The 13,928-nt window shown below is 36.3% G+C and overlaps 1 protein-coding gene and 1 long non-coding RNA gene across 2 annotated transcripts in view; one reads left to right on the top strand and one right to left on the bottom strand.

The window, feature by feature from the left end:
- LOC136267021 (uncharacterized) overlaps positions 1 to 9,469 on the bottom strand; it is a 44,799-nt gene extending 35,330 nt beyond the window's left edge. The window contains exons 1-2 of the mRNA XM_066062075.1: positions 9,333 to 9,469; positions 5,604 to 5,957 (exon numbers count right to left, since the gene is read on the bottom strand). Coding sequence (XP_065918147.1) covers positions 5,604 to 5,957; positions 9,333 to 9,357 — 379 coding nt within the window. The 5' untranslated portion in view covers positions 9,358 to 9,469. The remainder of the gene's footprint in view (positions 1 to 5,603; positions 5,958 to 9,332) is intronic.
- Positions 9,039 to 13,189, top strand: LOC136267070 (uncharacterized). Its single transcript, XR_010706493.1, has 3 exons — positions 9,039 to 9,619; positions 10,080 to 10,147; positions 12,915 to 13,189. It is a non-coding gene; the product is annotated as an uncharacterized lncRNA (long non-coding RNA).
- Positions 13,190 to 13,928: the final 739 nt, after the last annotated feature.

Here is a 13,928-nt window from a genome sequence, read left to right as displayed (position 1 = left end):
CACCTTCCACAATAGCAGCAGGTCGCAAATCCTTTACTACCATCAATGCAATTAATTCTGTTATCCTCTTAGCTTGTGTTGGTGGACATTTCGCACGAGAAACGAAAGAATCCATGTTACTCTGGTTCGAGCCATTGGAAACCACTTTCGGTTTATATTTATCCTTATGATAATGCTGTAAATGATCTCAAAGATTACTAGTGGTGCCATAATACGCATACTCCTTGTTGCACAGTTGGCACAGAGCCTTCTTTCCATTGGTACACTTGGTAAAATAACTCCACACGTCTGAACGAAACTTTCCTGATGAAGCGCTGCTGCTTTCAGTTTCACCAATAGCTTCTGTGTCACTAGTCTCTTCACTGTTTAACTCGCTACTTCTCTTGCTTGCAATGGTCACTCAAAACTTCAACTTCCTCAGACGCCATTTTTAGATACTGTAATTTTTTGGTTATGCTTCTGTATAATATTCAATTGCATAATTCAAATTAATTCAAATACATTAGAAAGTTTGTTTGTTCGAATGAATGTTCGAATCTTACTAAAGTCATTTGGGCCCTACTACAAATGCTTATTCACATAAAAAAGATTGAAATTCTGTCACCACTACAGGGTAAACCGCTTATGGGAACAACTTGGCGTTTGGTGTGTACATAGGCTAGCCTTTGTAGCAGTGCCTTTTGATGGTTAGAAAATTAATAAGTAAAAGCTACAGATTTACAAAGTAAAAACCAAACAAATGTAAAGCATAGGGTTGAGATACTCTAATAGAACAGTCATCGCAGGGTAAACGAAGTGCATATAAAATCTTAGCAGGGTTGGAACCATGGACCTCTATACTTAACACCCAAATATTTAATCACTGAGCAACTATTATCATGGCTGATTGCCTTACTTAAATTCTACTTTATACATAAAAATTCATGCTAAAATGTACTCAATACTAAAAGTTTACTAGTACGTATATTAAAAATAAAATTTTAAAACGAAGTAGGGATCCAAGCAATAAAAAGTAATGAAACAAGAGATGAATGATGGTATTACAGCATATTTCGATGGGAAATCCCTATATCAGCCCGTTATAGCAATCATTTTGTTCAGTGCCAAAGTAGAGATTTTCCCACTGAGCTATGCTGTAATACCATCATTCATCTCTTGTTTCACTACTTTTTATTGCTTGGATCCCTACTTAACTTTTAAATTAATAATTTTTAATATACCAGTTTTTGTTTTTTTTGTTATACCATACAGCTTTATACGTGTGACTGTTCTGTTAGGGTGACTGCTATATTAGAGTATCACAAGTCAGCCTTTCACCTAGTACCAGGGTGTGTGTCACTATTTCATAGTGCTAACATTATGAATACAGCTAGGCCATTAATAATGGGGTGTGTCATCATCGTGATTAAGTAAATAGATTGTTAAGAGGCGTGGTCTTGGTACTCGATTGTTATTAATCAACAAAGATCACGTTAGTAAGTGGGGTATTGAACATATCAAGAAGTTACAGGTACTACTGAGCGTAAGCACCCAAGCACAAGTACCTGAGTGTAAGTACTTAAATAAGTTTGCGGCACCTAAATATGCTGCTCAAAGAAAGTGTTGATAGGGAAAATTAACACCTTAATATGGTTTCATTGCATGAAGGAGGACGAAGATAGCCTGATTGAAGATAAAAGGAAAGAAGGCGCACACTCATTGGAACCCCAAAAAGCACATCCCACTAGTAAGTTAGTTATTGTGGCGTAAAATGGTGGCCATGCGCTGCTTTGTTTGGCCTCCAACCTTGTGACCGTGGTCAGGCAGGCAGGCTTGCAAGCATGCTGCCAGGTAGTCAGACAAAATTCGAGTTTCAGTGATAATTTTTAAATTCTATATCCAGCCAGCCGCCTGTAAATTTTTTCTTGTTTTTAATGCTGTATTTGATGTTAGATGGACTAATATTATTCCATAAAGGTGATTTTTGCATGTAAGATATTTCTGGGATGATTTTAAAGGCGGAATTTTAGGCAGTGCATATCATTTTTTGGGGGAGTTCCTACTTAAACAGTGCTTGATGATTTCATAGATCTATCAATGAAAATTCTAGAACATAGTATGCATTTTCTATTAGAATTCCTCAAAAAAAGTGTGCTCTATTAGAGTGTTACAATAACATTACCAATAAGTCAAAAAAACACAATCAGTGTGCTAAAGAACTTTTAGACATGTGCTAACACACTGTCAGGACAACATGAAAGTTGACTGGACATAAACCAATTTGTCCAGATGTTTAAAATATTTTGTGTTTCCCTTTTTACCAAATTATTTGTTTCAAGCATTGGGGTCACCAATGTACTGTACAACTGAATACAACTCGTCCACTCACTACAGTGACAGATCAGACAAGCACAACATTTTAGGGTTCTGGTCACATATAATAGCTCCTATAAATTCAGTGCTGCTACAGGAGCATTTGTAGGAAAAGAGTCATTGGAAAAATTACCTCAGTAGTACCATAGGTATGTAGTCAAACTTTGCTATTGATGCTATGAAATAGTGTCTTTCAGAATGAACATGAATTGGACTTTATGCTATCTCAAAATACAAGTTGGGTGTACAGATGAATACCACAAGTAAAAGCTAGTAATGGCTAACAGGTTATAACAAGAGACTAAGTCAAATAGGCTTGTCTCTTGGGCATGGCTTTGTGGGTACACCACAAACTATAAACACATAACTCAATTACATGCCTGTCTGGCCTCCCTCCTAGCCTAATATCACACTCTAAATTCAGTGCTAAACCTTGAAAGGACTCCATTTCCAGACAAATTCAATTATGGCCTGACAACTAGTGTGATTGACTGAAAATTGTCAGTGTCTGGACTGTGATTTTGCGCACTGACAATATAATTATAATGTGTGTCCTTAAGTGCTTGGACATTGTTATAGCCAACTTGTGTCCTCAAAGCCAATGTTATAGCATTTTGGTACAGATCAGTGAGTAATATTAAGACCCCTTCACACCAATTGTCATCATCATAATCATTATAATTGCTATGCTAGGCTGGAAATATATTCTAGCATAAAAGGTGCAGGATTTGCTTTGTTAAAATTGAGTAACTGCAACTTTTCACGTTTTGCATGAAAATCAAGATACTCTAATAGAACAGTCCCTGCAAAATCCTAAAAGACAAAATTAATAGTACAATCATGCATACTTAACTTGGAAGGAATTCACTTTATTATAAAATACCATTGCAAATAAATACGGGCACTATAATATAGCCATGAACAAGCAAGCACAACATTTATCAGTATTTATTATATATTATCATCATTGCATTTGTAGATAGGAAGAACAGTAAAAAAACCTCAAATCCAGTTTATGGTTGGTTTTTGGGTATAGAATTCAAATAGAAAAAGAAGTGCAATCCATGCAACAAAAGCCATTATTAAAATTTAACATCATTGCAGCCATTTCATGGCCGCCACCTTTGATTTTACAATGAAGCTCGCACCCTTTTTATACAGCTTGGTTGTTTTTTTTGCATGGGTTTTATTATTAACACCTGCAAGTGATCAAACAGTATGGTAGTTCGGTTTAGTAGAGCTCCTCCCTAAAATGAATAGTACCCACCAAAAATGCTGCCATTAAAAACTGTCATATACACAATGAAAATTACCTTTACGGAATAGTCTAACATCAAATCCACATCAAAAGCAAGAAAACACTTACAGAAGGCTGAAAAATATTGATTTAAAAGTTGCCAAAAACCTACGTAACTTTTGGTTTGCCAGCCTACCTGCCTGTCTGATCAGAGTCATAAGGCTAGAGCTCAAACAAAAAGCATGCAGCCAGCACAAAATCAAACTCACTTGTGGCGTGTGTCTTTTCTGGTTCTGACCAGCGTCTGCGCATGCTTTCTGCACTTGGTCTTTCCTTTTATGTATGTTCAATTACATGGTTGCCTTCTTCTCCATGCATGATGAGACATTTAATTTTCTATGTTGACACTTTCCTTAGAGGAGCACATTTAGACACCACAAAACTATCTGAAGCACTTACACTACTGTGAGAGGGAGTAGATTCCTGTTGCAGTGTTTATAAACTGTTGTATGGTAACCTACCCTTACACGATGAAAATACATTGCCATGCCTTTAATGATCAAAGCATGGAAAACACGCCCTTGCAATCAGTCACAGTTTTGCTGTAGAAAACTAGACATGGCAGCCACACCCCTTAATCTATTGCATGTGATAAGCAACAAGATCGAGATACTCCAATTAAGCAGTCACAACTTCACATGTACGTATATTGTAGTTATGCCAAATAATTGAAACAAGATATGTGGATGATGGTAGCTATTACAACATAGCAATGTGGGAAAATCCCTACTTTGGCATTCAACAGATGGTGGTAACATGCTAACATAGGGATTTTCACACACAGCTATGCGGTATTAACTACCATCATCCATATTCCTTGTTTGTACTTTTATCACTGGAACCCTACTTTATTTTACTCTGCTTAAAAGATTGCAGTGGTAACATGTACTTCAACATAATAGCGTAAGTCACCATTTATCAAAATTTCAATAATCATTTATAATTCTTCACCACAACAACACACAGACCTCCAGTTTGGACTATTCAATATTGTAGCTTTTGGTCTCTCTGAATACCAAGTTGTAAGTAAATTACACCAACACATTGCGGGTTATGTGTGAAAAAGTAGAGTCTATCATTTACCACTCCTCAAACACCTGTACGTATTATCGAACAGCCGTACTTCACTCAATGACCAATTTTCGAACAGTTCGCACATTCCAATGAATAACATACTAGGGAATTACCCTGTCACTTCAAGGTTTCTATGGGATATCCAACCACCGGATAACAATCTGTGACAGAAATTTTACGGAGATTGAATACGCCGTTCATGAGTTATTCAAGTTACACTGAAACCATGGTTGTTATAGGTACTACTATTTTCCTCATAACTTAAGGCCTGCTGGTTCGATTTAATTAAAACTTAGTATTCAGGGAGAACAAAAACTCCTCTATTGAATGGTCTAAACTGAAAGTAGGTGCGTTGTTGTGGTGAGAAGTTAAAGATGATTGTTAAAGTAATTGTAAGTTTGCTCGCTTAATTCGTGCCACCTTATATCCACTAGAGCCTCTGGAGCCCTTTACCAATAGAAACCACCGAAGAAAACTGTTGTAAAAGTTGTATTGGTGGTCTATACAGCCCAAAACGTCTTTAGTTGGTGTTTATTGGTTTTGGTGTGTTGAGTAGCTCACCTAGCGTGTTAAGTTCGATAATACATACCGTTCGATAATAAGCGACTTACTCTATATTTAAAACTTTAGCCATCATTAAAGTTTACTTGTCTTTCAAATAACAAATTTCCATGAACAGGGGGACTTATTTTATGTAGGTTTGTATCTGACAATTCTTATTTGGCTATTCCATACAGGTCTTCAAATTAATCAACACTCCCTCCATTCCACTTGCAACACGCATTCTATTTAAACCATACACAACATAGTGACAGATTATGCTAGTTATTGTAGCTATGTGGTATGACAAATGAATCTGAAGTAACAAAATGTAGCTAACCAAATATTATTGTGATGTTTATGGCTCCATCTCTGTTATTTTTTGTGCACCGATACTCTCCTTCTAATGATTCTTCAAAAAAAGAAAATATCAAATCATTAACTTGATTCTCATTAGCATCCTTAGTACATATTGGAGCACCACTACCACAGGAAGTTGATATTTCTGTTACATTAGAATTGAACCACAATGGTGTTTTTCTGCCAGAGCACTTTCTACACCTCACAAAAAATGAAGAATTAAAAGATCTATATAGTATAGTATTAGTAGGAACTAGCTGATCATCCACTGATAACTCAATGTCACGTCCACTAGAGCATTGTGCATTAGTAATATCAGAAATGACCACGGCCACTACAGAAAGAATTTGCCAATACATAACATAATGTGCTAGACACCTTTAGGTAACAGTGTATTATACTTTACACAAATGTCATACTAAAAACAGGGAGCCATTGACATGGCTTACGCTACCTGTTCTTGTAGTTTTACATTACCTACTCTATATAACAGGGATCAAGAGTTTTGGGCTTTTTTGTCAAACCAACCTCATGACAATGTGGCTAAGGTAGGTAGCCATAGGTATGCTTATGTATATTTGTAATGAATGGCTTCGGTGTTTGTAAACAACAATCAGGATCAAATTACAACCAACTATATTAGTACACTAAAATTACTGCCCATTTGATAAGATCATTATACTCCTCAGTAATGATTTTGAGTTTAGCAGTTGAAAAGGATTGAAGTATATCTGTATCAAAGGGAATACTTGAAAACTGATATTAAGCTTTCAATTAACACATCTACTGAGAGACTAGCCATGCAATAAGATACTACATGAACTATGAATTACAATTTTGTACTATTGTACATGAGTATATGTTACAAAGTGGAACTCATTTTGTCGTGAAATTACATGAACATACATACCTACGTATGAAACAGAAAGTTTTCTATGAATTGGCAATGAAACTGAAAAACGCCCCATGAAATATCCATGGTACATCTATGAATTTAAATCAATGAATAAATATTTTTCATAGCATATTTATTTGATCATGAAATTCAATAATACTGCGACACAAAGGCAATCAATACTAGAAACACAACCACACATAAGTTCATTACACAAGTTCATTACACAAGTTCAAGACAAGATTTGAACATGATAGTTACCTGTAGGTTTATAAAGTGAGAAGGGGCATCCACTAAAATTAAATTGAGGAGTTATAATTAATCACAGTCATGGTATATATCGATATTACATAATAACCTTCAATTGCTATTGCATTTATTCTTCATACTGGGGCTTTATTAACCATTTATGCAGTACAATGAGGCAATAGATACTTTATCTTGATCTGATTAACAAATAGCTGTTTGGATTCTGATTCATGAATATAATTTTTAGCTTTCTTGGTGAGGTAGCATTTAAGATGTATGGTCAGCACTGTATTCTCTTAATGAAAATGACAATAATGCCCTTACACATGTACGTAGGCATACCATTTTAAGTGCCTGATAGTTATAACAAATTGACAAGGTTTTGATGCTATTTAGAGACCCAAAGATGATGTGAGTGAGAGCTCCCTACAAATTGATTACTGAGGCCACAGGCCGAGTGAGGTATGTGGCCTCAGTAATAATTGCGAGAACACATCATCTGAGGGTCTCTAAACAGCATAGAAACCAATGTTGGCTCATTCTAAGTACTCTAATAGAGCAGCCACAGTCTTCAGAGAAGCAGTGTAGCAAGCTACTTAGCTACGTATGTGTAGCTATCAATAAGGAGATATAATTGGTGGAGAGCAGCTATTGTCAGCAGGCAGTTGCCTTTTTTTTTGGTCTTCTCTTATAGCTGGCCTGGCCCCCTCACTCTTTGGCATGCTCCACCACCCCTGAGACTGTGTCAGTGTTGCACTGTGACATTAGCACATCAGCACTAATGATGTCTGTCTTGTCCATAGTGTAAGCTAACAGTAAACCTATTTCTTAGAGGAAAGCAGGTAAAGAGAAAGTGGCAAAACTTAGGCTGTGAGTATTTTGAGATTTACTTTTCGAAGTCATAAAGCCAGTGCCACATGGTGATGTTAATGTATCACTACCGGTGATGTTAATGTATCACTACCGGTGATGTTAATGTATCACTACTGGTGATATTAATGTATCACTACTGGTGATGTTAATGTATCACTACCAATGATGCCTGTCTGGTCCAGAAAATGGTTACAGTAATGAAGGCTTTTGATTTTGCCAATTTTTGCTAGATGATTACAGTAAACAACCACAAGCTAGACCACAGGCCACCAACTAGTTAGTAACCTCACTGTAGGTTTTTAATCTACCTCATTAAACCTACAGACATCAAAGAAAATTATGATACAATTTTAATACAACTTTCAACCCAAAATTTGATACAACAAAAGTCATAACCTTAAAAGTATTAAAGTATTTTAATTTCATCTCAGACAGCTATACTAAAGTACATCATATGTCAAGCACCTAAGTTGGTCTTACATACTCATATAAGTAACTACATTCCTGGATAGTGAAACTGTTACTGTTTACAAATGTTAGCATACATATCTAATTATTAATTAATGGCTTTTTTGTACTATCGTAGGCTTAATTACATATTTTCTACAAATTTCACAATACAGCAGGTAAATTTATGTCTCTAAATAGTTAACTTGGTAGCTAGGTACTTACAGTTAGTTTCTGACAAATGTTTTTTTTTTTTAAATAAGTAATAGTTTCTGCCTAAACTAGTAAAAACAACTAGGGGAGGTACAGATCCAGTGGGAAGTGGGTTCAATTAAACCTCTTGCCAAGTCTCATACCTAGTCTGTCACTTCATAAAGGCTTGGCTTCAATAAACTATCTTGCAAGCAGCAAGGCACTTATAATAAGCACTGCTTGGAGAGTAGGATTTGTCCATGCTTAGACTAAAACCCAATATTGAGTACTGTAACAGGCTGGGGGCCCCGCTACAGTGCAAGGACTGGACCACGCGTTTCCTTCACTACAATTTTTAATAACGCGTCTCAATACTTCTACACACATACGTACATAACACATGACATACACTATAGTGATATACACAGTATACAGCCTGGTTCTTCGACTTCGTTACAGTACCAAGAATATAAGCAATATTCTACTGAAAAAAAGTCACTGTTATAATAGCAGTACACCTGAAACGATTTTATGTCATCAAGTTGACACAACTGATGACACACAATTTGGTTTGCTAGCTCTTCACTTCTTTTTCTACAGATTCTGTTTGTTTACTTGGCCATACCCTCTACACATATATGGCAATACTGTCAATGGATCACTTTATATGTTAAGTGATGATTTCATAACTCCAGGGAATTTTATTTACAACGAGAAAATCCAACTTGACATACAATGTAATAGATAGTACTGGTAGTGAATTATGTGTGCCTCTTGGTGTGCGCCCGGGGCCGCGGCACATCATGTGTTCGTGTGCCGATGAGGGGAAGGGGAGGAAGCACCCAAGTAAATTTCTGACGCTACCACGAGGAATAAAGTGTTTACCAGTGGATGGGTGGGATGAATATACAGTCGCTTGGATGAGTGTACGATCGATTAATTCAACTGTTTAATACCGCGGCAGTAGCAAGCTACTCAGTATACCGTGAGACCAGACACACAACATGATACGGTAGAAATCACAACAAAATTAATACACTATACTCTACTAACCATAAATTAGTATAAAAGACAACATGAATATCTCGATCACTTGTGCTGCAACTTAATCCTTCGACATATGGATATGTTTGGGTTTCGTTACTTTCACATCGTTTGATGCCCCACGTAAAATTACGTAACAACATTGCGTTAGAGGCGCTTTAATAAAATAATTATTAAGCACTGACTGAGACACGCGAGGACACGCGTTATCAAACCAGATACATAGAATCTAATGGGGAGAGGTAACAGCAGCCAGCTAGTGTTCTGTGACTAAGGGGTCTGTCAGAATAACAGAGGTAAGTAATGTATGCAGCAGTATGTATCACATCACCACCAAGATCACTTTACTATGCCTGGTTGTAATGTTTTATGCTGCAATACCGCTATTAATGCTATGAACAGAACTCTTAACACAGACATGGTAACAATTTCCTTCACTCCAGATATATTTCAACCTGCCTTGGTCAATTATAGTAAGGGCAGAGGCTCAGATTGTCCCATGCAGTTGCAGTGGTGTTGATGGTTTTGCAGCAGTGTTCGTAGTTGAAGTATTCTTTACTAGAGGAATAGCATAACTGTAGCTAATGGATAATACTGTAGCCTCTTTCCCAAGGGTCTGAAACTCACATAATCTTACAATTTCTGAAACAGTTTTTGTTACTTTCACATTGTTTGATGCACCTCTACATACCATTATGTAACAACACTACATTATAGACACATTGATAAAGCACTGAGACACATCAAACTCAATAGGTGACAGCAGCCAGTCTTGTGATGACTGAAGATGATGTGCAACTAATTGCTCTGCCAGGATACCAGAGGTATGTATGCATTATGTATCACATCATCTCTGTTACCTTCCATTATCCTTGAGTGTACTGTTTTAAAAATGCTATGAACAGAATTCTTAGCACAAGCATGGTGATAATTTACTTCAGGGATATTTCAACCTACTGGTGACCATCTTTTAATAGGGACCTAGTGTACGTTTGTTTCACTGGGATGTCACACAAGCACTCACTATTGGATGATCTGTGTCAAAGACAAAATTTACCTTAGCCTTTGGCTTACAGCTTTTGACCTGACTTGAATGCATCTTCCTGACTTGAATGCATCATCTTCCTGAAAAGTTTTAGGCTTAATTGTTAGGTTTTCATCCCTGGCCACATCCAATGTGGCCTTTTAGCATTTTTAAAAGTTAGTATAACTAACTATAGTAAACCAAGAAAGCTGCTGTCTGGGCCATGTGAGCCAGCTAGATATAAATCCGTACACCTTCATTGTTACTTTAAGTGTTGAAACTATTTAGGTTTATTATATCCATTTACCAAACACACCAGTCCTGTACTTTAAACTTTCTTAATACATCCTATCTATATAACCAGGGGAGTAGGACAAGACCACGTGAATGCGTAATAATGTTGCTCAAGTATTTAAAGTATTTCATGTGAACTGAATAGACCCTGTACAAAAAGTAGAGGAAGGGGCTTGATACATATTTTGATCTATTTAGTTTGTTGCTTGTAATGGTGTGATTCGTGATTGGAAAGATGCTGCTGTTATGGCAAGGGCTAAAAGGGGGGGCTAGTTGTGGCCAAAAAGCTAGTTGTAAATGGTGATTGGGCTGGTTCTTAAAATTTAGACAAAATAGCCGGGTTTACCACAGGAAAGTATACTTACGTATTGTACCTCTTAACTCTTACAATTTACCACGGGGATTTGACTAAAAGTCTAAAGATACATCTTGAGATAGCCATTTTCAAAAATTTTCTATGTCATGGTCAGTGTTGGGCAAGTTACTTTGTAAAAGTAACTAGTTACATATTACATATTACTTGCAACAGAACTATTTAGTTACAGTTACATATTACCCATAAAATAAAGTAACTGTAATAATATTACATATTATATTACTTTGTGTCCACAGTCTTAAGCTGTCACGTGTGAAACTACCACCTTATCACGTGACATGATTGCGTTGTTGGACAATGTACAAATCTTGGTTATAAGTAAGAAGCTAGTGAATAAGCTTCATTCAATAGGCCTCGTTACTCCATTGTGGTTAGGCGTTACTCAGAGGATTACTAACGAGATTAGTAACTTCGTTACTTTTAGTAATAATATTACGTCATATTAGACTCGTTACAGTAATTATATTACTTAGGTAACGCGTTACGTTTGTAAGTAAAGTATCTTGCGTTATATTACCTGTTTTCATAGCGTATTTCGTTATATTACTTTGTTACCACAAAGGTAATAATATTACGTAACGCGTTACTTATGTAACGCGTTACTCCCAACACTGGTCATGGTCTACTACTCTGATTAAAAATTACCTTACTAGTTTTAATTTCTTTCTTACAGTTCACTATAAGCTGAAAATCAACACATTCATCAAATCAATGCTTTCATGCACATAATTATATACATAGTTATTTTGTCCCTTCAGCTTGCTAATTATTTCCAGATCTCACTCATTCTCTAAAATCATTTCCAGGTTCAATCATGGCACACTTATGTTTCAAAATTCTTGGGGAGTATGCCCAGACCCCTAGAAACCCCTCTTTACTGCCACTTTGTCCCATGACTTTCATGTCAACAGTAACAGTAGGCATCAATGATTACAATACAATCGTTGTTGTATGATCTATTACTTTCAACAGGTAGTATGACTATGGTTTAGCTAATAAAATATTTTTGTTAGTGCTTTGTAGTGCACGTGATCTTGTCTTACCCCTCTGATCTACAACTGTGAAAGATACATCATTGAAATCACAGTGAAATTGTTACAGAGCTTTGAAACATTTTAAGTTTTTCTATCTCGTAAGTTTTAATATTTATTTATAGGTAACTGTGAGTTTTAACACCTCTCCCATCTCCCACTGTAGTGATATTTTGTAGTCTTGACTGTTGACTGTGAGTTTGACCACAGTCACAGATTGAGATTGACTTAGTAAGTGATACGTGATACCCCTAGTGTTTTGTTTTATAAGCCTAGCACTACAATTAAACAGGTGATTCTGAAGTCACAGTCTAACCCCCTCCACAATACTCCAAATAACCCACACCCTGTTTGCCCATTGTAATCTATAACATCTGGGTTTTGCACCACTAGCAACTGTAGCAGGCTATCTATCATTGTTACCAAACAACCAACAACATACTTAGTAACCATAGATACAAGACAATAACCATATGTAAGTCCAGGAGCACGACTACCTGAAAACTTACATTCATAAGCAAATAGAATAATGAAAGACTAAATACAACAATGGAGAGTGAGGGCTAGCAACAAGAAATCAAAATGTAAAAATTTTGAACCATCCAGCACCAAGATGATTCAGGGAAAAACCCACTGGGTTTTACCCACATACGCATGTTACGCACATCAGTAATGTCATCAGTAATGACTGAGTTTCTTTCTGTAGCTATGTATGTGTTCACTTCTTCATTTTGATGACAGCAGTGACTTTCCATGTAGAATTCTGCTGTTCTCCTAATACAAATGTCATTTTGCAAAGTTTTTTTAGACATACTCTGTAAAATGAAATACAATAGTAAGTATTTTGTTTGTTCTTGCTAATGCAGGTAGCAATGATGTCATCGTCTAATTGTGGGTCAGTCATGACTACTCGCACAGCAGATGAAATTGGCCAGTATCTCCTCATATTGTACATAGAACTCTATCATCAAGGGTGACTTTTTTTGCTGAAGAGCTGCAGCATTTGCAATAGTGTGATGCTAGACTGTGGTACATCGCTCAATAACTTTTTGTTCCAAGTTTTATGTACAGGCTGTAACTGATCATATTATTGTTGTTTAAATATCACATCTTTTTGTTTACAAATAACTAACCCTTTGTTATCACATCTTTATAGTAGATCCAATATTACCATAACTTCTTTCTGTAACAGAACATGTACAGTATGTTACCTCTATTACATTCAGATGGTAGCCCTAATAATTTATGAATGGAATGTGGCTTATTCGTAGTAATGCTTGACCTGCTAAAACACCCTGAAGTTTTTATTTCAAATGTCCTATGTGGTCTGACAATTTCACTGTTTTATATGTACTAGGAAACACCATTTGGTCTTCTTTTCTGAATTTGGAACCACACCATTATTTCTTTATTATACTGGACAGTCTGTAATTATTGATGCATCCAGTGGGGGAGGGGGAATGCATAATCAACAGAGACACTAACAATAATGTTCATGTAAGTTTAGACAGTTCAAGAGTGTCATTATCTACAACTTCATAATTATCATTTGTACACTCAGTCAGATTGTTATCACCAGAAACTTGTCACTTCTCCAACAGAGGGGACATTACTTGTTCTAAGTACGATTTCGCCATTAAGTATTATTCATAACCTTTCCGTAGTTGACTCTCCAACAAACCCCATACATATTCACTGTACACAGAATCACAACTGCACTTTACCTTTGATTTAAACCCCTGGGTTACCACACATGAATTGGATCACTTCATCTGAAGCCTATACGTACTTAATGTCCCTAGCAGTGCAAAACACGCTGCGCTGTACATGATACAAAAGCAATGGATTTTTAAACAACATTTCAGTCTAATAAATAGAGT

This window comes from Dysidea avara, chromosome 9, assembly GCF_963678975.1.
Source record: "Dysidea avara chromosome 9, odDysAvar1.4, whole genome shotgun sequence".
NCBI lineage: Eukaryota > Metazoa > Porifera > Demospongiae > Dictyoceratida > Dysideidae > Dysidea > Dysidea avara.
The sequence above is the reverse complement of the archived record's forward strand: the minus strand, read 5'-3'. Positions and strand labels throughout refer to the sequence as shown.